Here is a 26,730-nt window from a genome sequence, read left to right on the forward strand (position 1 = left end):
TTAGAGGTGTAAGTTTTTACCAATCCTTTTACACTTCCACCTTCTACCATAAGAAGAGCATGACCCAGAAGACTGCTGCTCCCTTAACCTAGATTTTAAAACAATGACACATAGCCCAGATTGGAACTTGACTTAAAGCCTGGAGTCCAGCCTAGCCCAGCAGCTAAGCCACAGCCAATCTGCAGACCTGTGAATGTGAAATAAATGCTTATAATAGTAAGGCACTGAGATGTGAGGATTGTGTGGTATGCAATAATGTAGCAGAAACCTAGCTAATATGACGGGGTTGTAACATTCTTATTTCTTTTGGCATCAAGGACCTAGCTGGGGACACAGCTGGTATTCATCAATAGTCTTAAATTAAACCCAATAGATGATGTTCCTCTGGATCACTGGTGAAATGGACTAAACAAACAACATTCTCTTTTAAAGCAAGAACTAAAATGAATAAATCTAAGACTGAGTGATTTAAGAGAAAAAACTTGAGAAAGGGGTTTTTTGTTTGTTTTTGGTTTTTGTTTTTTTTTTAGCTAGCACTGAGAACTTCTTAGGCCACTTTAAGTGTTAGCAGATGCTTTGGAGACATCTAACCTAACTTCTGTCAGATAAACTGATGTAGCATGCAAGATGCACATTTTCTTTTGTGGATGATCTTTAAAAAAATTAAAAAACCTGCCAAGATTTGAATCAAATGAACCGAACGAACTTGTCTCTTACTATCTGGTATTTTTAAAGTAAACAATGCAACTCAAAAACAAGAAAACAGCTTGAGTAAAAAGTTAAATATTTAGCCAGATATTCCTTCTGCACAGACTACATTCAATTTAGTTTCATAAGCCTGTACTAAGTAACTATCAAGTATTCTGGTGATGAAGAAAGAATATCCTATACCTGAGCTACCAAGAATCCCCTTGGACTAAGGCAGTATATAAAAATATGCCAAATTTTGGGGGGCAGTATTTTGCCAATATTCCCATATTCCTTAACTTAGATAATGCTTTGCAACTTACAAAAACATTTTTTTCATAAGTGCTTCATTTTATTTTTAAATATATGAGAGTTTTGTTTTGTCTTTTTAATGCCCATCTCTGAGAACAGGAAACAGAAGCTTGGCCATATAATGAAGTCCTGGGTAGTAAGAGACAAACATCCATTCCCTGAGATTAATCGCGGGAAGCTACAGGAGACAAGCTCTGACGTTCCCAAACAGCATCACGTACCACTCCAGGGAATATTTTCTGAAGTCGGTCTGCTGCAGCCAGGGCCTTGGGCTTACCGCCTGCTAGGCAATCTTCAAATTCATAGAGAGGCTGCCTCACAGGATTGGAGTAGGAGATATTGGCGTTGTCTACAAATGTGATGTGTCTGACGCCCCAACCCTGCATGGAAACAAGAGATCAGGGTGTGTTTTTGATGAACATGTCAAGGAGTGTCTCTCTTTAAGTCCCTAAAAGAGGTATTGCTTGGGGGTAGCTTGGGAACCTCAAATACAGGAAACTTCAGAAAATGAATTTTGCAAATTCAGTTTTTGATCCACAGAGGGTCAACTTCCTTTAAAAGATAAAATAATTAGGGGCACCTGATTGGCTCAGTGGTTTAAGCCTCTGCCTTCAGCTCAGGTCATGATCTCAGGGTCCTGGGATCGAGCCCCGCATCGGGCTGTCTGCTCGGCGGCGAGCCTGCTTTCCCCTCTCTCTCTGCCTGCCTCTCTGCCTACTTGTGATATCTGTCTGTCAAATAAATAAATAAAATCTTAAAAAAAAAAAAAAGATAAAATAATTATATACCCGGTGCCTGGCTTCCTGCAGTAATGAGACTAAGAAATGTCAGAATGGGTCTGAATAATAACTCATTATTTTTGACAGTGGCACCATAGGAAGATCTGGAGGTGAGTCCCATAAGAATTGTCTATGTTGCTGTCTTAAAAGGATTAGTGATAAGCCCCTAAATGTCCTTGCTTTCCCTTAATTAATAATTAAGTATAAATAACAGCTCACATTAAAACTCACTTAAAGCCTGAATTAACTCCTCAGAAAAATAACTTAGGAGTTATTCCCTGTTGTATAATGTCAAAGAAGATTTTGTACTACTTCTTCGAGACGTAAAGGCCTTATTAATATTCGGTAATCCACTGGACAATTCTATATTCTCAGAAATAGTTTGCATGATTTCATATACTTCAATTATAACTCCTAGAAAGTCTTATAGAACCACACAATTTTGAAGTGAGATGGAATCTCTAACATCCTTAGTCCAATTATTTTGTTCTACAGAGATGGCAAGAGTAACCCGGAAATCATTTAAGGTCATAGATCTGGTTAATGGTTGGGAAGGAATGAAACTCAGAGTTGCAACCAAATGAAGATGCCTACTTTTTGAAGAGTGAGGTGCAGTGTGTGTATATTAGCAGATCGTAAGAAAGCATAGTGATCTAAGAGAAGTCCTGCCATGACTGGCTACAAAGCTGATTCTGCTCTCTCTCTTATTTCAATATCTTTCCATTAGGGATTCGGAAACTCAATTAGGCTGATGGTTCCAAGGGCACAGTCAACAGAAATCCAAGATTCATTTGCAGGGTTGAGAAGGACAGGCCAGAATCCATCCTTTCAAAAGCATAGTTTAGGTTATCTGTTTTGAAAGCCCACTAGTAAACTTTGGTCTACTCACCCAGTTTGGTAAGTGACTTTTACCAGCAAAGCAGTCTACCATGGAGGCAGAATAAAGGTATGGGAAATCTAAAAGTCACTTGTGCTTGGTTTGGGGACATTTATTTCTGAAGTATTTTTACCTTCCTTAAAGCAATGCTGAATGAACAGCAAGGAAGACAGTCTGGGAAGATGCTGGGCAGTGGGAAGAAAGCCAGGTAAATTACAAATAGACCACAGGTTAACCACCTGCAGGGGGGGTATTTGCTTCTGGCTTTTTGGAATGCTATACAGTTTAAATGGCTAACTGCCAAGATTAAAGAAAACTGTAACACTTGATGCTGGTGAGGGTGTGGTGATGAAAAGCTATTGTACTGGATGAGAATGTAAACTGATGTAATTTTTCTGGAAGACAATTTGGCAATATGTTTCTAGAATCTTTCAAATGTTCATATCTTCTGGTCTATTTGCAGCAATCTATCCTCAGTAAATGCTTCCAGCAATTTATCTGAGGAAGTAACCTGAAATATTAACAAAAATGTTCCACAACATAATTTACAGTTGTAAAATACTGGAAACAATGTTAGCATCTACCATTAGGGGAATGTCTCAGAACAGTATATTTCATCATTTAAGAAGGCATATTCTATAGTCATTAAAAATGCCTGACAGGCATCATTTTTAATTACATGAGAAAGTGTTACAATGCTAATAGATGAAAGCAAGGGGCATTATTATAAATAAGATTTTTTAAATATATATTTAACAAACATTGAAGGAAATAAGTGAAAAACTGGTAGGAAAATGGGTGTCTTCTTTTCCTGCTTCATAACTTTGACACTTTACAAATTTTCTACAGTAGTTTTCCACTGAATTTATAATTTTTAAAAACGTTAAGAAAACCTAAGCACCTAATTCTGGAAGCCAGGTAAAGAACAATAAAATAAATTCCACAAAACAGGAAGATATTAATGAAGATAAAAATAATCATTAATGAATCTGAAAGTAAAGCAAAACGAGAGCAAAAACTATAGAACTAATAAATAAATCAAGGACTTAGTCTTCCAAAAAGACTGATAAAATAGACACGCCTCTCTGGCAAGTCTGAATAAGAGAAAAAAAGAGAAAACATAAACATGCAACCTTAGGGATGAGGAAAGATTTTTAAAAAAGACAAAGAGAGTCTTGGGGCGCCTGGGTGGCTCAGTGGGTTAAAGCCTCTGCCTTTGGCTCAGGTCATGATCACAAGGTCCTGGGATCGAGCTTCCTCCCTTCTCCCTCTGCCTGCTTCTCTGCCTACTTGTGATCTGTCTGTCAAATAAATTAATAAAATCTTTAAAAAAAAAAAAGAGTCTTAAAAGATGCTAAGAGAATACCGTATGTATTTTGTGTCAATTAATTTGAAAATTTCGATGAATAAAAGAAAATTTACAAAGGAAATGAAATTAAAGATTTACTCTCACTAATAAATGCAAATTAAAAAGCTCTGTTTTGTACAAGTTTCTAGAAGTACAATCTAGTAAAATGTTTCTGGTAGGTAATTAAGCTTGAAAAAACCCCACATAAACATATTGTACATAGTATATATTGTACATTTAAGTGCATGTGAGTATACACACAGGTACACACACACATATATGTATGCGTGTACATACACACATACATTCTCTCTAAAATAACAATTCTACTTCTAGGGCTTTTTTCCTAAAGAAATAATCCTAGACATATGTAAAGATATAAAAATGTTCATTTCAACAGTATCTCAAAAAAATATGCTGAAGTTGGAAAAAATCGAGGACAAGGTCACTACGTATACATTATACAGAACATACAGAGAACCACAATTACTTTTCTATAAAGTTAAGAATAAAAACCTGTTACAGACAGTATACTATGATCCAATTTTTATAAATATAAACAAATGACAGCAAAGATGACAAATGTCCCTCTATATGTTTGCATCTGCCTATGAAAACTTCAAGGAATGTGATATTGTATACTAATCTAGGAAGTCTTCTTAATTCTGGGAAATGGGACTTGAGATGAGGGTGGAGAAAAACCTTCTGTTTCTACTTTATAATAAAAGTATGAGTGCCTTTCATAGTTAAAAAAGATAACTGAGAAAGGAAAAAGGAAGGGAGAGAGGGAGGGAAGAAGAAAGGGAAGAAGGGAAAGGGAATCTGGGAGGTGGAAGGCAATATGGTATTACAAAATAAGAAAAGAATCCACAGCTTCAGAGGTACCATTTGGCCCCCATAAACTTACCATCAATGTCCTAGCTACATTACAACCCAAGGTGCCAGCTCCAAGCAGCAGACACTTGGCAGACACAACCTTGTCTAAGTCCAAAGTAGGGACCAATCTCCAACACATCAATTTGAGATTTAAATCCACTGATGACTCAGCTAACCTAGAAAATGACAGAATTATTTATTCATTCAGTCATTCAATTTATGCCCCATCTTATCCTAAAAAGGTAGAAAGCATCTGAATAAGAAACTGAGGAACAAATCCTGGGCAAAATGGGATCAAAGGGAAAATAAGATGAAGCTTTAGGGCAATAGGGAGGAGAAATGGCACACAATTTGTGCCACCGTAGACCACTGCAACTGCTAGTGACAGGCCATGAATTTGATACTGAGCCCCTAGCAGCCAAGGTGAAAATGCAGACATGGCCACTTACAGGAGTCATTGTAACTATAAATAAAAAAAACACCAGCTACTTAAGAGGAAAGTTTTCCCTAATACTGAAAACCAAGAAATATTTTCCACATCCCCTCAAAAAAGGATGCACTTATATCATCCCTTAAATACAACACTGGTTTCCATAAAATATTTCTTACAATGTCCTTCAATGTAGGCTAATAGGAAAAATCAAAGGACCATGAATAAAGGACTAAAAGGTAGTAGGTACCTGTAACTAACTAGGTTTGAGTGTCTCAGCTCAAATCAAGAACAAAATTTATAAAGTTTATAAGAGTAGATGAACTGTGTGCCCTTCCGAATCCCCATTGGTGATATTTAGTTCTCACAACCACACTTAAGTCAGGCAGCGACAAGTGGAGTAACACTTGTCATTATAAACAGCAGCCCCTGCGCTGCCCTGAGTGATGTGGTTGGCCTGACAGAACCTTCTGTGTGTCCTGGTAACAAACAGCCCCATTGGAGAAAACAGCTTTCAAAATATACCTTTTGGGGTCCATACATTCACTGAGGTTCACCATCCTCGGTCCCATGCCGCCTTTCTGGTTTTTTTCCCATCCAACTGCTTTGGGACAATCTTAAAGCAAATAAAATAGTGAGTTGAATGAAGGAAGGAAAAATAAAAACAAGTCAAGTAGCAAGAGAGCCAAACATTAATAAGCTTTCAGTTCACTTCTTTCTCACAGAGGCTCCAGGGCTTGAACTTGCACGTACTTGCTAAGTGGCTGGCCATCTGCCCCAACTACCCACACCCTTGTGGAGAGACCACCAGACCTGGACATGGTTTTCTGTAGAAGGGCTTCTGAAATAACCCTTGATTTTCATCTGGTTGCCTCCACTTCCCCAGTTCCTGTAAGTTGCTCAAAGTAAGACGATCCCCTCTGGGCTATGTATAACCCTGTGCAGGGCTCTCTAACCAAGGAAGACCAGCCAGTGTGACTACACTTTTCCGTTGAAGTTCCCACCAGGCTTTCAACCTCTGCATTCAGTTCCTCCTTTCTGTTTCTCATCCTTACCATGTCCCTCTGCTCAGCCTCCCAAGCCTATCACTGAGCACCTGGCCTATCCCTCTGTTAAGCGGCCCTCTCCTTTAAGTTTATCCTTATCCATTCAGAGCTTCCCCTTCCCTGACTTCTCTCTTCTCTACTAACCTCTCTTAATCTCTGCTATGGGTGCCTTGGAACTTTAATTCCAGTTCTCAAAGTGCGCTCTGTGTGATGCTCTGAGAGGATAAGGGTCCTGTGGTTGCTCTATTCTACTATTAGAAAATCTCTTAAGTGTCTCACTTGCTTTCTAGAAAGCTCTTGCTACTTTCTCACCTTAATGGTAATCTGACTTCCTTGGTGGAAACCTGCTAATGGGGGCCTCTCTTACACTCCTCACATCTTAGGACCTTTGTCACTCTCCCATTCTCACCAAATACCTGAAATTCACACTAAAACCTCAACTCCTTAACAGGGAATTCACTTGGCCACAATCTATGCTGCTAGCATCCCTTCCAATGTCTGCCTGCAGTAACATTCTCTGAAGGAACAGAAACTCCCTGACTTAAAAATGTATAGGACTGCTGGGAAGAATTGTATGTTTCTAATTTGTATATTGGTGTTCTTTGACCATTCTCCTACTTTTAAAGATTTTATTTATTTATTTATTTATTTATTTGACAGATCACAAGTAGGCAGAGAGGCAGGCAGAGAGAGAGAGAGAGGAGGAAGCAGGCTTCCTGACGAGCAGAGAGCCCGATGTGGGGCTCGATCCCAGGAGACTGGGATCATGACCTGAGCCAAAGGCAGAGGCTTTAACCCACTGAGCCACCCAGGCGCCCCAATTCTCCTACTTTTAGATTGCTGTCAACACTTCTATTTTTCTTTCCTTGGGAACTTTTTAGCTTTTGACCTCTGTTTTTAAAACAGCATTGCTCAATATAAATATGGGACCTAGAAGGTGTAGATTTTCTTAATGCAATCTTTCCTTTCTGGGATAGAATGACCAATGGAAAACCTTGGGGCCTGTTATCCTCGAAAGCTACTTGGGCCCCACTATGGCTGGAGACATCATTCACAGCAAGGAGCCAGAAAACGAATGTCCCTTCCTATTTTAACTCAGGCACTCTGATGTGGTCCATTTTTTTTTTTTTTTTAAATGTAACAAAGTTAAACTGCTATAAAAGAGGAGTTCTTACAGAGGTTAAGAGTTCAAAATTCTTTTTTTCTAGGAAAAGGAGTTCAGACATGTTACTAAATTCATATTTTGTTTTCCTTAACTACTCTTACATTAAATAAAAAAATACCTCTCTAACATATAGTCAAAAACTTGAAAGAACTTCAGAACCACAGTTTAGTACTGTAACTAACAACTCTGGCCTAAGCTTTCTCCTGTTATAGATAAGAAGTCATACACAAAAACAAAATTTCATTTCAAATGAAAACATCTCTGTACTCAAAATGTCATAGCCATTTCTAAGAAATATATATAAAACTATATATATTAGATATATCTAGATATAGATATATTACCTATATATACATTAGATATAGCTTATTAACAATGAAAAAATATATTTAATCCATCAATAGTATTTAGTCAGTCCTATCTCCCTCTATATAAACTGTATCCATAAGACATGCCCCAAATAATAGAAAAATATTTTTTAGGAGAAAATCAGGTCTTGCTTTCCCACAGCTGAACAAGCAGGAGGAGAACATCAAGGACAGGAATTAAGATGAAGAATGTCCCACTCACAGCACAGTCTGCTGCCTCCTTCCCCTGGCTGCCAGTATACTTTTTGTATCAGCAATGGACACTGGGCTCCTTGCACCACAAGGAGCAAAATATGATTAAAATTGTACTTCTTATGCCATTGTCATTGCAATTTCGGGTTGTCTTCGAAATAATAAAAAATACTACCATATCAATAGCCTTCATTTCATACTATGATACAGAATAATTCTTTACAAAATTTTATTTAAAGTTTTATTTAGAGCTAAGAGGGAAAACTAATTTTTTTTTCTTTTTTTCATTTATTTGACAGACAGAGATCACAAGTAGGCTGAGAGGCAGGCAGAGAGAGAGAGGTGGAAGCAGGCTCCCCACTGAGCAGAGAGCCCGATGCGGGCTCTATCCCAGGACCCTGGGATCATGACCTGAGCCGAAGGCAGAGGCTTTAACCCACTGAGCCACCCAGGCGCCCCATAAGAGGGAAAACTAATTTACATGAAAAAAAGAAAATTGGCCTTTCCTAAACTAAATAATCTACACTCGATATCAAGTATAAAGAAGATATATTGGGGTGCCTGGGTGACTCAGTTGGTTAAGCAGCTGCCTTTGGCTCAGGTTATGGTTCCAGGGTCCTGGGATCGAGCCCCACATCGGGATTCCTGCTCAGCAGAGAGCCTGCTTCTCTCTCCCTCTGCCTGCTGCTCTGCTTACTTGTGCTCTCTGTCAAATAAATAAATAAAATCTTAAAAAAATATATATATTGAAGGTATTTATTGGGTGATAGGAAACACCTTTTTCAAAAGGAAATGTGCAATGCTTCCAGGATTTGCCAGCTTCACCAAGCATCAGCGAGATCATCGGGACTGTGAAGGAAGAATCATACAATGACTTTATCATAAAAATGGAAAAAAAAAGTGCCTCCTCTGAAGGACAGCTGGCAGGATTAAGTGAGTGAAGTGTGGAAGGCACCTGGTGGCCTGCCAGGCACAGACCAGGCACATATCACTTGTTAGGTAACTCACCCATTCCCTAGAACTATCTACAACTGTGGCTTAATAACACGCAGGTATGGCACCTCAGTTAACAGCACATGGAAGCTATTTTAGAAGGTGCCAGAAGAGGGTGCTAAATCAAATGCATGGATCTAAAGACAGCAGGAAAGCTGTGGATTTCTTAGGGCTCTCAATTTACAACCTATACCCTTCTTTGCCCAACCAAGCTAAATCCACTGTAAATTTATCCAGGAAATCTATTTAAGACATTTATCAGTGCAATGGCAAAGAATCACCGATAAAATGCCCTCAGAGCCAATCCTGAAACCTTCTGACATCACTACAGAAATGACATCTCAGAAGAGAAGCTAACACTGCCCTCCCCAACACACACACACACACACACACACACACATATTCTCTCTCTCTCTGAAGCATAGGACCCCCAGAAGAAAGAAAACAAAGTGCCGTGGAACAATGTAGATGTGGTGAAAAGCAAATTAAACAATGTGTATAAAGGTATCCTGGAAAGCACGTAAGTCATAGAAATCTGAGGGATCATTTTGGATAGTGCTGGGCTTTGTGTAAATAGGAAATTAACATAAATTAGCATTTATTAAATGCCTATAAGCCAGATAGTGTTCTGTCTTTTATACAGGACACACATTCGTCCTAAGGGAGACTCCATGAGGTAAGTATTATCTTCATTTTTACTAGAATTTGAGTATGTATTCTATCTTTGTAACATGTATAAAAATACATAAATGTACACACACACACACACACACACGTCTATAAAATATCCGTGAGCCCAAGTTTCCTAACTTACGAACTGGAGATAACAGCTGATGTCTACCATTCAGGATCTAGTGAAGAATATTAAATGTGGAAGGAGAAATGGCACTTTTGCTGACTGATTTACTATATGGAGAGAAAGATCATATAACTTTACATGACAAATAAATATGTAAGTATAGTATTTTGTTCTTCCTGTAAGAAAGTTCAGGAATAAAGATTTTATGTGAAACAAAAGCTAAGTGGTGGGGGGAGAATCTTCAAGACTGGAGGGAAAAAACAAAGGCCTGAAGGACATTTCCTGAGGACCATCTTTGCCTTTGTTCCTTTCTGAATAGCAGAGTGTGCCCTCTGTTCAAGGTAGGTGTCCCCATGGGCAAAGAGGTAGGCGCTGTACTTTTCTCTACCTTCTGCTGCCATTGTGAAGGGAATGAAAGGAAAGTTAAACTTGCTTCAGTTCCTGATAAATGGTAATTATATGCATTCTCAAAGACCGGCAAATTACCTGGGCTAAATGCCATTTCTGGAAGCTTCACTTCGAAGACGATGCTGTGAGCAATGTCTCTCACCCCCTGCATGGTACGGTCCCGGAAGCAAAGGACTTCAACAGACTGGAAACTGCTACTCCTTGATGTCAGGCCCCAGGTTTGAATTAATTCATTTTTTTTTTAAGGAGGGAAAAGAAAGATCTCACATAAGAGCTTAAGCAAAACCAGTTGGAGAGTATTCAATTCATTGTTAATTATGCCTCCCTGAACTCTTGGGGCATGGCCTTAACCTCTGAGAGATTTTGAACACATTCACGTATGCTTTTCTTTGTCTAAATGCTTAAAGACTGAACAATGGATTGGCTGTGATTTCTAAATGAATTTTATGTAACAATCACATAAAAAGAAATAATAAATAAAGAAATAAATAATTCTGACAAATGCATCTTAAATACAGGGGGAAAAAAGCTTACAAGACATTAAAAGAAACTCTAAGACATTCACTGGTTCTCCTGGCCCCCCTTCTCCCTCTGAACTCATATTTTATGAAATAGCACCTCAGTCAGAAGTAGTTAGCAAGCCTATGTGTACTCTCCAGACACACTACCTGGGTAAGCAAGTGTAACAATTCTCCCTCTGGGGACAATCTATAATTAACTATCTTCATTTTTTTTAAAAAGCATTTTTATGTAAGTAAAACAGATATGAAGACAAGTACACAAATCCTAAACATAAAGGAGCCTATCTCATGCCTCTCCCAGTCACTGGCCAACCCCTTTAAGAGTAACTACTACTCTAATGTCTAAGTCTACTCCTGGGCTTTTCCTGCTCTGATCTTTACAGAGAAGGAATCATAGAGGGCCTATTCTCTTAAGGGCTGGATTATTTCCACTGAACCTCATGGCATCTGTGTTGACATAAGCATCAGCAGTTCACTCAGATTTACTACGACATCACACTCCACCACAATGAATATGCCACAATTTATCGACCATTTCACTGTTGTAGGACATCTGGGTTATTCCTGGTATTTGTTTATAAAGAATAATGCTGCTGTAAACATCCCTGCATGTGTGTTTTGCTTCTAAGCACACATTTCTATGCATTATCTACCTGGGAAAGAAACTGTTGAGCCATAGATAGTTTTAACTTTGGTGGATGCTGCCCATTTTTGAGCAGTTTGAGGGTTCCAACTGATTCACATCTTTGACAACACTTGGTGCTGTCATCTTTTTCAAGTCATTTGGTAGGCATGTAGTAGTATCTCAGCATGGTACCTCATTATCTCTATTACTGAGTAGAATCTCATCATATTTTATGTCCATGATGACTAATGATGTTGAGCATCTTTTTAAATGTATATTGACCTCTTAGATACCCTCTGTTTTCATTATTTTAGGGCTAGAAGTAAAGGAAGATTGCAGCAGTAAGAAAATCCTATGTGAGGCTGACCCAGACAGCTGGAGGGAGGGGCTGGAATTTCCAGCTTGGGACCTCTGGCTGCTCACTCTGCCCTACTCTGAAATGTCTTTAGTGCAATATGGTCAGTCTGCAGCTCTGTAACATACCTGCTTAGGGGCTCCCATTGATGGAAACTGGATCATGACTGATGAATTGATTTATTATCTGGTTTCTATGCCAGAAATGAAAAAATGCATTGGAAAAAAAAGAGACACAGACAGAGGCATACACAGTGTCAAAAATAGAGTAACAGAGACAGACAGACACAGACACACACATGTAAATACCATCGGTGTGCTGCTAGGACCAAAAGATTCCTCAAAGGCCATCCCGGATGCTGGGCTAAGTTACAGGGATCATATACACCAATTGTTATCTGTGAAGAGAAAAGATGTTTTGAGTGAGTCAAGTGTCATGTCAGGTTCATAGTACAGACACTGCTAACAATTCCTTTTCCCTTTTATGCTATCCTGCAAAAGCACTAATAATTAGACACTTAATGAAGGGCTAGAGAGTAGAGAAGACCAGACCACAGGGCTTCTAGATGGAGGGGCTATCGAATTCTTCTCTGCAGCCTCCACACCTTGCAGTAGGCTTGGCATAGTAGGAACTAGATGCATTTAGAAGGAAGAAATATTGCAGGGAAAGTAGCTGGGAGGGAAGACAGTCAACTGTCAGGGCTCACATAGAGAACATCCTCTCATAAAGAGACACAACCTGTGAAAACTACTAATGTTTATGTAACAAAAAAATCAAAGAAGGGCCACTACCATTACAAGCCTACAGTCAGATCAAACGAAAAAGTCAGATGCTCTTGGGGTGCCCAGGTGGCTCAGTAGGTTAAGCCTCTGCCTTTGGCTCAGGACATGATCTCAAGGTCCTGGGATCAAGTGCTGCATCGGGCTCTCTGCTCAGCAGAGAGCCTGCTTCCCTCCCCGCCCCCCCCCCCGCCCTGCCTCTGCCTGCCTGCCTCTCTGCCTACTTGTGCTCTTTCTTTCTCTGTCAAATAAATAAATAAATAAATTTTAAAAAGTCAGATGCTCGTGATATTGTTAATATGTATTTCCTTCCACTCCATCCCCCTTCAACTACAACACTGACCTCTGTCTAGAAAACTCTATCCAACTTCAAATACCATTTCTTCAGTGAAGACTCCCTTTGGTGGGAATAGTCACTCTGCTGTGCTTCCACAGCACTTGGCTGTACTTCCACAGGTAGATTACACATACCATTTTTTACTTTTTCTTCTTCCTTGCAAAAGACAATGAGTACATAGCACCCAGATCTTAATTTCTAAATACCATTCTCCAATAAAAGGAATCAGGGCTCCTTGGACACATGGCTAAGCCTAGGGCTGAGGCAGGGAAAATACAAGATGAGCCTGCAGCATCATGTATACCAGAAAGTAAGTGCTCAACAAACAAAGGCATGGAGCCATGCCAAAGGGACACCAGAACCAACTGAAACAGCATTTGATGATGGTAAGGCTAGAACAATCTGAACAATGCAAATAAATAATGCAGGACTGGATTATAATCCAAGGTATAAAATAAATACCTGTGAGTCCATACTGATATAAATGATGGGATAAATAAAAGTAAGAAGGTGAAGAGGCAAGTCTTCCTTATAGAAGATTTCCAAACTGCCCTTTCTAGGAGTAGAGCTTAATCCTTCTCCTCCTGGAGAGTGGGCTAGACTCAGTGACCTACTCCCAAAGAACAAACAGTAACTTCACAAGAGACAAACCTGGCAAAGACTACCTTAGCCACGTGATCAAGTTTAACATCATCATGGATGCCGTGTGCATATCAGGCACCCGAGATATGATGCAATGACTAGGGCAGCTCACCCTTGGTGGCTTTCTTCCCAAAAACCCATAACCCCCGTCTAATCATAGGGAATCATCAGACAAATACAAATTAAGGAACATTCTATCAAAATAACTGTCCAGTACTCTTCAAAACTGTCAAGGTCATCAAAAACAAGGAAAGTCTGAGGAATTACGACTGACCAGGGGAGACCAAGGAGTCATGACAACACAATGCAATGTAGTCTCCTGGAATGGCTCCTGGAACAGAAGGAAGCCGTTGTGGGAAAAACTGGTGAAAAGGAGAATAAAGTCCAGAGTTTAGGTAAGAGTAATCCACCAATGTTGCTCTTTCTCAGGTACTATGGATAACATCAGAGAAAACTGAAACTGAGAGAAACAGAGAGTGTATGGGAATTCTCTCTGCACTGTAGTTTCAGTTCTTTAATAAATCTAAAGTTACTCCAAAATAAAAAGTTTATTTCAAAGAAAAGAAGACAATGAGCATCTAGAGAGCAGGGAGTATCTTTTTCATCTCCCCATGATCAGTTCATATATACATACCAGATACTTAGTGAATGCATGTTGAATAATGAAAAGATGGATGGATGGATGAGTGGGTGGGTAGGAGAGAGGGAAGGAGGGAGTGAGGGTGGATGGGCTGGTGTGTGAAAGGAGGGAGAAAGGGAGGGATGGAGGAAAGATGGCTGTGAGAGAACCATAAATCAACCGACAGGTTTCCTTTATAGGTATAGTTTTGGGTTAAATAAATAAAAACACAGTAGAATTTTAGTTACTCTAGATCCACTAAGTTCCATAAGAATGGGGCCAGGCCAAACAATTCCATTTATTTTACTACAGTGCTCAATGTAATATTAGACACAAAGCAGAAGCTTAACCCTTACTCAGAGAAAGGAAAAGAAAGGAAACAAAAGATAGAAAGTCAGGAAGGCAGAAGGAAGGCAGGCAAGCAGGAAGGAAGGAAAGGTCTATAAGTCCACCATCCAGAAAAAACCAGCATTAACACCTTGGTATATAATCCCCCTTAATTTTATCTTTGCAAAAATATATTTTTATCACAACTTTGATACAATTATATAATTTTAGTATAATTTTTATTACTAAATGAAAATGAGACAGTGCTATAAATACTGTTTTATAGCTCTTATTCTATTGTTAACTCTCTTCTATGCCCATAAATGTCTTTCTACAACCTCTGTCAGTAGTGGCTGAATGGCATTCCATTGTACTGGTGCACCACAACTTTTTTGCTATTTCCTGTATGGAAGGACAATTAATTAGCCTTCATCTGTGCTCAATAAAAATCTCTGAAAATGAATTCTACTATAGTACTATCAGATAATTACTGCATTGTTCCAAGAGTACTCTTTTTTTGCTACCTTCTCTATGTGAAATTTTCTTATTCTTAAGAACACTGAAGCTTTTTGTGTAGATGCATTTCCTGTCTTTAATGCAAACAGAAAGATTCATATTTTATTCAATACAGATTCAGACATATAACTATCCTTTCAGGAAACACAGAATATCTTTATTTGAGACTTCCTTTTCCGTGGAAGACAAAATACCAGCATCCAAGAAGCTTTTAAAAACAGAGTTTGCACAGACTATTCTGAGTACCGCCCCTTGCTACATGACTGGCCTAAGGCAAATCAGTCAAATCCTTTAAGCCTCAGCTGTTTTTTTGAGGGGGGGGAGGGGTAGTCAGAAAGGGGCAGGGGGAGAGAGAGAGAGAGAAAGGATCTTAAGCATGCTGGGCATGGAGCCTGACGTGGGGCTTAGTCTTATGACACTGAGATCATGACCTGAGCCTAAATCAAGAGTTGGATGTTAACTGACTGAGCCACCCAGGTGCCCCTAGGCCTTAGCTTTTTTTTTTTTTTTTTTTTTTTAAAGATTTACTTGAGAGAAAGAGAGTGAGTATGGGGTGTGAGGGGGGCGGGGCGGTAAGCAGAGGGAGAGTGGGAGAAAGAGAGAATCTCAAGCCACCTCCCCACTGATCGCAGAGCCTGACACTGGGGCTTAATCTCATGACCCTGAGAGCATGACCTGCGCCAAAATCAAGAGTCAGACACTGAAACTGACTGCGCCACCCAGGCATCCAGGTCTCAGCTTTTTAAACCTGAATCTCTGGGCACCTACTTCACAGAGACACAGTGAGGATGACAGGGTATGGTACTGACATGAAAAGTCCTGTATACGTGTAGTGCTACTAACATTATTCGTGCTTCCAAATCTCCAGTGGTGAGCCTAGCCACGTGTATCTGTATAAAGTGTCAAAGCGATGCTGGTGCCGTTGAACTAGTCCACACACTCTTGGAGAACCATTAGAGAAGGTGATCGTGTAAACTAAAGAGGAAAGTCTGTGGGGCCATTTTTCATTACTTTGGAAAGTCTGGACTGGCTCTATGTCTTTCCATTCTCTGTAAATGTGGTCCACGCACCACTAGCACCACCTGGGAATCTGCTGGAAATGCAGAATCTCAGGCTCCCTGTCTCCAGTCCCTTGGATCCGACTCTGCATTTTAACAAGGACCCAGGTGAACTGCACACTCACGGCAGGTTGAGCAGCACTGCCCTGCTCCTCAACTCTCTCCTGTCTTGGTCTTCATATTTGAAGACCACGCACGTGACAATCACTTGGGAAGCTTTCAAAAATCCTGCTGCCTGGGTCCCACCGCTCGAGGTTCTGGTTTTGCTAGTCTGGGCTGTGGCTTGAGCGTTAGTTATTCTAAAAGCTCGCCAGGTAATTCTAAAGCACAACAAGTTACAAAGACCTCTTGAGAGTGCAGCGGTTGCTTAAAGCAGACTCGCTCTGTGCGGGCTCAAGCAATGTCTATCACATGCATCTTTCCATCCCTAGTGCCTGGCACAGTAATGGATGTTCAGCAAATTCTGCTGAATAAATGACAGAACTGGCCATTTCTCCAGGCCCCACTATATGGGATGCTCTGCCCCTTATACCCCATCTTTGGGCAGGGATCCTGGGACGCAGCTGGAGGGAGGGAGATGATGGCTAACCAACAGAGATCTGAAGCTCACATTTAAAGCCATGGTACATACAGCATCTTGGCTGGCCCTTTTCCCTCCCCTTTCCTTTCTCAACATACAGGTTCCCCCTTCAGTGACATTTTCACACTAGGCTTGCCCTGGATGAGAATGTGACAGTTTAATCTCAAAGGACTTGCTCTGAGAGATGAGAGAACCCGAAAAATGAGGCACTCCCCGCAGGGCTCCCTCTGAATGAAGAAGTTGTCTCCCTTGAGGTCTTCTGGTCCTATGGGAAACCGCCACCACCTGGGACACCCTTCAGCTTTATTCCCTTCTGTCAATCATGACAGATGGCATCTGCTGGACAAATTACATTTAAGTAATCATTGTTTTGCCTTCACATTTTAAAAAATTTATCAAAGACATTTACAACTCTATTATCCAGCAAGAAAAGGGGGAGAAGGGTGAGGCTGGCATTCTACTTCTATAACATTTAAAACAGCTTAGAAGAAGAAAATGACCTGATGTGGTAGAAAAAGCCAGAGGTCAGCAGGCATGTGTTCTAATTCTACCGCTAACTGATTTTCAGAACTTGGGGTGTGAGTAGGCAAGCATACTAACGTAGGGAAGAAAATCGACTGTGGAGAAATTCTCTCCTTACCTATAAAATGGAGGGGTTGCATCATTTCATCTCAAAGGATTCCTTCTAGATCCAGAATTAAAGAACTTGATAGAACATTAAAGAGAAATAAAATCCTACATAGGTTATAAGACAACACAGACTTATTAGGCTCAATCTTACTGGGTATTTAAAAGCTACTCAATTTTTATTTAGGAAGAATCTACATAGCCTCAATCCAGAAAATGACCTTCATATTGAGACTCTGAGTTTCAATTTTCAAATGTGACTCAATAAATCTGGACTCTTAGCAGATGCCTTATTCTCATACAATTTCTCTATACCTTAGGTTTCTCCTCTTTGGAGAACTCTGCCTGCACATGGAGACTGGACACAAGGCAAGCTCAACGAATGCTAACTATAACAGCAATGTAAATAAACTCTGTGTCGTACCTGCACTGACCCTTCTGTTCAGTTCAATCTGTTATCATTACGTAGCGATCTACCTTCCATCTCAAAGTTCCCTTTTTCCTAACTGGCAGAGAAAAGAAGGGGATAAGTTCCAGTTTATCAAATACTTTCCACATTTAGGCTTTATCATCTATAAGTGTAGAGTTGGGACTAAATGAAGTTATAGAAACAAGAACGTCATATTAGATACTGTAAATGGTGCCTTATTTCAAAGAATGAGTACATTTCTGACACTACATACAAAGGCAATGAATAGGAAGGTAGTAAGAAAAAAAAAAAACAACTTTTTCTGAGCAGAAAAAAACAGGAATCAGTTTCTTAGAGCAACCTGACCTAAGATGAGCTACAGAGTAGGAATGAACTGCTGAAGAGAAATCTATCAACCACACAGGGAGGTCAACTTTGAGATGCTTTAAAGTAACTCTCCTACCCACATGAGGCACACATGAGTACAAAAAGCAAGCATCCAGACAGGAAAATGACAGAATCCATTTGACATTAGGCTGAACATCCTTTAATATTTCTTTGATTATTCGAAAGTGATTCCAAAATCTTTAAGTGCTTTCGGAACCAAATCAGGAATCTCAATCACTGTAGGAATTAGTCAGCACAATGCTGGGTAAGCCAGCTTAACTGTTTGGGTAAATAGATTTTTTTTGTTGGTGGTAGTGGCAGCCATAAATCATCATGGGCTAGGAGTTCTACCTTCTCCACCTGGCTTTGTCACACAATCATTGTGCGAAGCTGGGCAAATCACTTCTTTTATAATACCAATCAGTAGAAAGAAGCAAAATGTAATTGGAGGGGGGAAGCTTTGTTTAGAAGGTTGTCGAAATAAATGTTCCTTTCTACTTGGCCAAGAGCACACAATTCATTGAAGTAGCTCAGTCATGCTCTGGCTATGGTCCACCCAGTTATTTGCTGAAAAAGTACATGAGAAAGAAAAGAGGGAAAATTGTCAACTTGAGTACCTTCAGCTGGAGAAATTTCCACACTGCTCCCTTAAAACACACTTATCTGACAAATGGCCATCTACTACTCAAATACTTGATGGAACAGGAAATGCGCAAAGGCGACTACATGTTTTAAAAGTACAGGATACAAAAATCCAAGAATCTAATGCACTGCACTGTCACAGACAGCTGCCAAGATGCGGAGCTTTTGCTAAGTGAAGAAAGATGCCCGCTAATAGCATACCAATTGTTGTTCCTTTGCTTTGCTCCTGTCTAAAGATTTTAAAACCCCAGAATTAAAGGCTAATGTTGTTAAAATTACAAAATGTTGGGGCGCCTGGGTGGCTCAGTGGGTTAAAGCCTCTGCCTTCGGCTCAGGTCATGATCCCAGGGTCCTGGGATTGAGCCCCACGTCGGGCTCTCTGCTCCGCAGGGAGCCTGCTTCCTCCCCTCTCTCTCTCTGTCTGCCTCTCTGCCTACTTGTGATCTCTCTCTGTCAAATAAATAAATCTTTAAAAAACAAACAAACAAACAAAAAAAATGTTTCCCAAACATCCAATCTTCAATAATTGCTCTGAGGAAAGCAAAAGACTCAAGCAAGCTTTCCCAAAAGACTGGCAATGGCACAGAGATATGGGCTGTTTTTGATGGAATCACAAACACTGGCTTGAAAGACAACTAATTGTTAATGATGCGGTTGTCACCGTGACCAGTAAGTGGAATCAGAGTCTCACTGAGGGAACGAAGTATGTAAATAAGGCCTTTTTCTAACTGATTCAAATGTGTAAAATGTGTAACATCCCAGGGCTGGTCTGGGTGCATGGCTGGCAGGAGAGAAAACCAGCACAGTTTGTGAGCCATGGTTATGACAGGCCATGGTAGGCCAGAGCTGTCCTGAACAGAATTGGGAAAGCCAACTGTTACCATCTCTTCCCATCTCTGCGTTCTGTGACTTCAGCCTGAACTCGGCCATGGTGGGAGGACTGACACCATGAAAAGAAGCCAACATACACAATCAGGGTTTTGCCCCAACGGAGAGCCAGCTGTCAAACATTTACAAGCACACCACTGATCATAGACCTTAAAATGTCCAAACCCTTTAAGTCAGTAGTTCTCTATCTAAAAATCCTTCCTAAGGAAATAATTCAAGGTAAGTGGGTAGAGGGCAGAATCTGATGCACAGGGAAGCTCCTAATAATGAAGAATTATGAGAAAACTAAATGTCAAAAATTTGATGTTATCTATCAGAAAGGAAGTTGATAGAGAGTGTAACGGTATTATGCTAAATGTTACAATAAAAAAATAATATGATATCATCTTAGTCTTTAAAAAATAGAAAAATATTAGTAGGAAATATACAAAATGTTTACTTTAAAAAAACCTGAAACCTTAAAATAATAGTTGAATAACGTCGTGAGAATTTAAAAACAGAAAGATGCAGCTGGAAATAAAAATCACAAATGGAACCATCCTTAGTGCAGTTCATTTATCGACCAGTACTCTCCCACTGGGCAACCAATCAGCACTGTCCAAACTAAAGTGATAAGCTATTCGTGAGTTCCAGTCACATAGTGGCTCTTTCAAAAAAGATCAAAAAGAGGATAGAAAATGGAATGCTTAGTGCCTAATAAAGTATTATTTTGTGAAGGAAAATGCTAATATAGTTGAGAAAAAAATGCACTTAAAAAAAGGTATCTTAAGTTCAGGCTAAGAAATAATCAGGGCATCTATTAGAGGTCTCTCTTTTCTCAACTCTGATGTATCTACATGGCTAATAAAATTATCCCACTTGACTTCGTAAGCTCATAAAATTCATCAATTGTTTATTTTTAATTTACAATCCCTTATATATGAGATAGCTCACTATATATACTTCTGAAAGACACAGTACTTTTTCATTTGTTCAGAATTTTATTGAGGGCCTAAGACCAGTTTAAGATATTTTGTAGATGCAGATACATTAAGATACAAGCTCTGCCCTTTAGGAGCTTACCATCTAGGATAGAACAAAAAGTAACTTGAATAAGGGAACAGGACAGAAAATGAGGATCAGAAAGTAAGTGCAGTGAGATCAGAAAAGGAAAGATCACACACAGCCAGGCCACGCTGTGAGAAGGCTTCACCATGGAGCTGGAATTCCAACAAGGAGAGTTTCTCAGGATTTTCACATAGAGTATGTTTCAGATGATATTGTGTGAGGTCAAAGAGAGATATAGAAAAAGTCCTACATAGACTTATTTAGTGGGGGGTAGGGGTGCGGGTGAGGGTTCTCTGAAGAAACAGGCAAGCTCAGGTGAGCAATGGTTTATGAGGAAAACAGTGGAAGATGAAGCAGGAGAAGTGGCCTGGAGCCAGAGGGAAGACACCATTAACCTGATCACTGAATGACAGGGTGAATGTGAGTAGTTTGAAGCAAGTGGTGGTAAACAGGATGGAAGCAAGAAGACTCTAACTATCCAGAACAGAAGTAATCAGGGCCTGAACTATGGTGGTAACTCTGGAAATAAGTTAAAATACAGATACAAAATATATCAGGAAGGAAAACTGAAATAACTTTATCACGAATCGGAAAGGAGGAACCCAAAATTACTTTGAGGTGTAAAAGAGCTAGGAAAATCTGGAGGAGAAGCTGATCTGGGAACAGCAGGGCTGGGAGAGGATGAAGATTAAAGAATGTTCCACAACATTCCTTGGAGGGCTAAAGAAATCTAAGTGATTTTGAATTTTGCAATGATCTATTAAGACATGAACATCAGATTTTTTTTAAGAATAATAAAACAAAACTCAGAGTTTTTCTGACCTTTGTCCTTTGGTCTTGGAAGAAATCACTGTAGTGTTTAAGCAGGGAAACCAGCACCATGTTCTCATCATACTTGATTAAGAAGTAAGGTAGCGCTGGGACTCCTTCTGTTTGACAAAGATCATCATATGCACGCTCAAGGCCTTGAATCTAAGAACAGAAAACATTGAGTTATTCTCCAGACAATTACTTTCTAGTTCTGAGCTAAAAATTAACATAAAAGGTACGTTAAAGCCAGAAGACTAGAAATGACTGAGCATACCCCTGTTATTCTTTTGTAGCAAATGAACATAGAAGTACCCCCAAATAATACCCCTTCACTTCTACGTAACCCTTTCCACGTCCATGGTGGTGTGTCTTAGACAGGGGCACAAGGTTTTGAGGGGACACTTTATGGTACAGCATGGTGGCACCCTAAAATGTTAATCACAATGGTGTAGAGAGAGCTCCAAACATTATTTCTCTCCTATAATAACCAAGCACTGAATCCACGACTGATGAATTTTACCTTGAACCTTTCCATAAAATAACAGCATTACTGAGACATATCTCACTTACTAGACAATTTCACCCATGTAAAGTGCATAATTCAGTGCTGTTTTTAGCATGTTTGCAGGATTATGCAACCATCAGTGCAATAATTTTAGAATATTTATAGAATGTAGGATAATTTTAGAATATTTATATCACTCCTAAAAGAAATCTTGTTTACATCAGCAGTCAGTCCCATGGCATTATCCTTTTCCTCCACTTGTCTTTCTTCTTAGGAAATTAGTTCCACAAAATTACAACCTTCAATTTGCCCTAAACAAACTTAATACTATTTTTTCATCAATTAGGGTTTCTCCCTGGTGTTAGAATTCACGGTTTAATGATTGATGTGCTTCATGATTTCAAATCATCTTGCCACTCAATCCTTGCCTCAATGACAACTGGAATTCTTTGGTTTAGAGTCTGTGTTCTACTAGCCTGATTATTTTCACTGCTCTCCACTAGACCATCTCTGATGACTATATTGTCTTTCTTAGACCAAAAAGACTAGATCTCTGTCTACCATTTCTGATGTAGAAGTTCCACAACCTGGTGTGAGGGTGGTAGAATGTCTTCTATTTGTTCTCAAAGACTCTTCCCAAAGTACACTGCCTTAGGATCCTCTATAGTGAAAGTGAAAACCACATTTTGGCAAATTCTTGCAGACTTTCAACATGTTCCTATAACTCCTCCCTTCCAGCTTAGCCTTTCACCAAATGTCACTGAAAACTTTAAAAAAGTATCACTCAGTACTCCTTCAAAATGATTTTTACAAACATTTTGTAAATAAGTATCCTCCTAGTACCATCTTTTTAGGATTCCACGGTGACCATCTCTCCATTCAGACAAGTGCCTGTCTTTAGAATGAACTAAAGTACTCAAATGTATTAAACCCAATTTTGCCTGCATTTTATTTAATTTCTTGATACCTGTTTTGGTGAAAACCTTTGATCCAAGCCTACCGGCCCTTGAATGAGGGGTATACTCTCTGGAAGGCAGAGAGCAGGGAAGCAAAACCAATAGTAGAAGTGGTACTTCTTTAGATCCTAGAAGAAAGGATATAACAGAAGATATCAGAGTAGCACCAATGATTAAACTGGAATGCATCCATTAATGTAATTCCCCATCGCCATGTAGATAGACACCTTGATGCACACAAAATAGGATCAGCTGGTCAGAAAGTCTCATCTCCAACAGAGCTCATGATAGAATACAGAATTTTTGTCTTTCTCTTAAAACATTCCCATACACCACACACTAATACCTCATGATAAATATATTAGCTACTTGCTAACAGAAAGTGTTAACTGGCAATTACCATCATCACTGCTAAATACACAAAACCACCGCAGGACATAATTATTATCCCATTTTATGGACAGAAAACTGAAGCTTAGAGGAAGGTGAAGTACTTGAACAAAACAAAGATACTGAGTGGTGGGGAGGGGGGTAGAATTCTGTTCCCGAAATTTAAGTTCTGTCCTAGTACCACACATACTATGGTACTAGTATGTACTATACTATCTGGCAAGGCCCAACCAGCAGACATGGTTACCACTCTTCAGAGTCAAACGAATGGAGCATATTATTGAAAAGGCTGTGCCATCCCTAACCTCTACATGCCTGCGATAATAAAACACTGCTTTCAGAAATGCCTTGTGGTGTAATTTGAGTCAACAACTATTAAACACTTGCCATGTACAAAGCAATACATTAGACACTCTGACAATAAGAAGATAAATAAAAGCCAGTCGAGCCCTCAGGCAGCTCACTCTCTGTACCCGCAGAGATAAAGTGAGTCCATGATTAATAGCCATGGGTCACAGAAGAGGTTCTGAGAACAAAGGAGCATCAGCAACATTGAGATTACATCTTTAGAGGTATATCTTCCACCTGCAGAAGCGAGGCAGGGACAATGACTCATGAAGCTGTTCTTGAAAACTGTTCCCACTCAGGTTGGATGCTCTTGCCTCTGAATTCTTACAGCTTTTGTGGCCTAAGTTACTCCTATGGTGGGTCTCATAGTTCTATGGGTGTTTGATAGCTTCTCCATCAGTTTATTTATTTGGCTAATCAGTATTTCTTCTTGAATTTTGCTAAGAATAAAGAATAGATAGTTGTTTGATGACTTCTTATTAACATATAATTCACACACCATAAAAGTTACCATGTTAAAGGGTAAAAAGCCCCCATCAGTTTATTAGTTAGAAACACCCATGGGGCGCCTGGGTGGCTCAGTGGGTTAAAGCCTCTGCCTTCGGCTCGGGTCATGATCTTGGGGTCCTGGGATAGAGCCCCGCATCGGGCTCTCTGCTCAGCAGGGAGCCTGCTTCCTCTTCTCTCTCTTTGCCTGCCTCTCTGCCTACTTGTGATCTCTGTCTGTCAAATAAATAAAATCTTTTTTTTTTAATATTTTATTTATTTATTTGACAGACAGAGATCACAAGTAGGCAGAGAGGCAGGCAGAGGGGCGGGGAAGCAGGCTCCCTGCTGAGCAGAGAGCCCGATGCGGGGCTCGATCCCAGGAGCCCGGGATCATGACCTGAGCCGAAGGCAGAGGCTTTAACCCACTGAGCCACCCAGGCGCCCCAAATAAATAAAATCTTAAAAAAAAAAAAAGAAAGAAAGCAAGAAAGGAACACCCATCCACAGAACTTCCCATTCCCCCTTCTCGCCAACCCCTGGGAACCGTTAATCTATTTTCTGTCTCTATGGATTTGCTTTTCCTGGGCTTTTCATATAAATGAAATTTTACCATATAACTTTTTAAATATAAATGTATATATAAACATATGTCTGAAAGAGGAAATCTAGTAATTACAGTTTCCAGTCTCTAATTCTGCTATTAACTGATCAACTACAAACAAATTCCCTTTTGATGGCAGCAAAACAAACTACAAAACAGAAATTAAAGTGTCTGTTCATTTGAGTCCTAAAAACAGCAGAAAGGAAAGTAAAAACACCTCCACAGATTATTCTCTTCCTTATATTTATATGATTTGTCATAACTGATCTTTAGTCAAAGGTTAAACAATTCCAGATGAAGGACCTCACAATTTCTAAGAAGCTTTATCAGATTATCTTCAAAAGAAAAAGGCTTGAATTTCTTAGAAATTCTTTTCAGGATACAAAGGACCTAAATTAAATTAAACATAAAGCCCTTTGTGTTTGAAGAGACTTTTAGTTTTTTTTAAAAGGCAGGTTAAGAACGATCAGTAAAAAGGGCAGTAGGGCAAACACACAGAATTCTTGGTATAGAAAACGTATTGATGTTAAAGTAACAAACCTAGAAATCTTTAACTAGCACTACTTATGTATCTCTTAGTAGCAGATCTACAAAATTGCTCAAATTTATGCAATTAATTCCAAACTACAGCTAGTAATCTCATAAAGAATTTAAACATTTTTATATCTCTCCCACTATTACACAGAGAGCATTATAACTTGTTAGGAAATGTGCTCCTTATAGATAGCCTCCCTTTGGCTTGGCCTTCAGTATGATTTTTATCATTCTCTCCTTTGCCTTGGGCAGCAAATCAGATAGGCAGCATTCAGAAGAAACAGAGGATTAGTTCATGAAGGAAGAAGAAAGGCAAGACCTATAACTGGGCAAAAGGAAGGAAGGAAGGAAAGGAGAAAGGGAGGGAGGGAGGGAGAGACGGGAGAGATAGATGTGGGGAAGAGGATTAATATCCAAAGCTGATGAAGCTGGTAAAACAAAACACTCAATATATGTTAACATCAATATGTTTATATGCCTTCTCCAAAGAATTTATCCTAAAGAAATAAAATGAGCAGAAATAAAAATCAGTGTGGCCAATACTGTTCACTGCAGCATTTTTTAAAGTAGTGAATATTAGAAACAACCTAGATATACAAGAGTCTAAAGGACATACACTTGACAGAATATTACACAGTCAACTTAATTAGAAAGGCTAACTTTATTTTACATAGATATATATATGTATGCAGATATACACACATGCACATACACGTGTGCAGTGTATATGGCTGGTCTCTATAACCAACCCTTACATTTCCCCACACTGCCCACCAGAGACCAGGTCCTTGCCCCTACTTCCCTAGGCAGCAGATGTTACACTTACACAAAACATTTCTCAATCTTAAAAAAACAGCTGTTTAGACAAACTATGCAGTGTGAACTCCTCTAGTCTGGAAGCTGTTGGGGGATAGCCAGGATGCCCAAGATGTCATCTTTTCTTTATGCTGATGGACCCAGCAACTGAGTTCTGTAGGACTGTAGTGAACAAAGACACTGGTGACAAAGAACCACTATTCCCTGAAGCTGACTTGACTGTCCCGAACAATAAGACATGGGTCTCGGTGTTCCATTAACCATGCAACTAGCAACAGTATGGTCAGAATGAATTAACTTTGCACTAGTGATAAATGCCAACACTATTGGGCGACTTATCAAATGAGTGTTTCTTGAACAGCTCTGAATTCAGTAACACCAGGTAGTAGCTTTAGTGAGAAGAGCACAGACTGTCCTATTGGCACCCTGGACTCGGCCGGGGCATTTCAGCAGTCTGTCTATGACTGAGAGTCCATTTACTTACTGCAAAGGTCAAGAGGAGGAACTTGTTGAGGAGGACAGGGTTTTCAAGAGCAGCACCTGATTTTACAGCTTCCCATATCTGTCAGAAGAAAGAGAAGGGTCAAGGCAGTTCTCAGGGGTCTCTGAGCTTCTCACAAATGAAGTATAGAGGTGAAAAGC

General features: G+C 39.7%; 1 protein-coding gene across 1 annotated transcript in view; it reads right to left on the reverse strand.

Moving 5' to 3' along the window:
* The window catches only part of ATG7 (autophagy related 7), a 227,812-nt gene that overhangs the window by 190,186 nt on the left and 10,896 nt on the right, over positions 1–26,730 (reverse strand). The window contains 8 exon segments of the mRNA XM_047744561.1: positions 1,221–1,379; positions 4,911–5,055; positions 5,835–5,925; positions 10,359–10,480; positions 12,090–12,178; positions 21,462–21,611; positions 22,922–23,038; positions 26,573–26,650. Coding sequence (XP_047600517.1) covers positions 1,221–1,379; positions 4,911–5,055; positions 5,835–5,925; positions 10,359–10,480; positions 12,090–12,178; positions 21,462–21,611; positions 22,922–23,038; positions 26,573–26,650 — 951 coding nt within the window.

Source organism: Lutra lutra, chromosome 1 (genome assembly GCF_902655055.1).
Source record: "Lutra lutra chromosome 1, mLutLut1.2, whole genome shotgun sequence".
In the NCBI taxonomy this organism is placed as follows: Eukaryota; Metazoa; Chordata; class Mammalia; order Carnivora; family Mustelidae; genus Lutra; species Lutra lutra.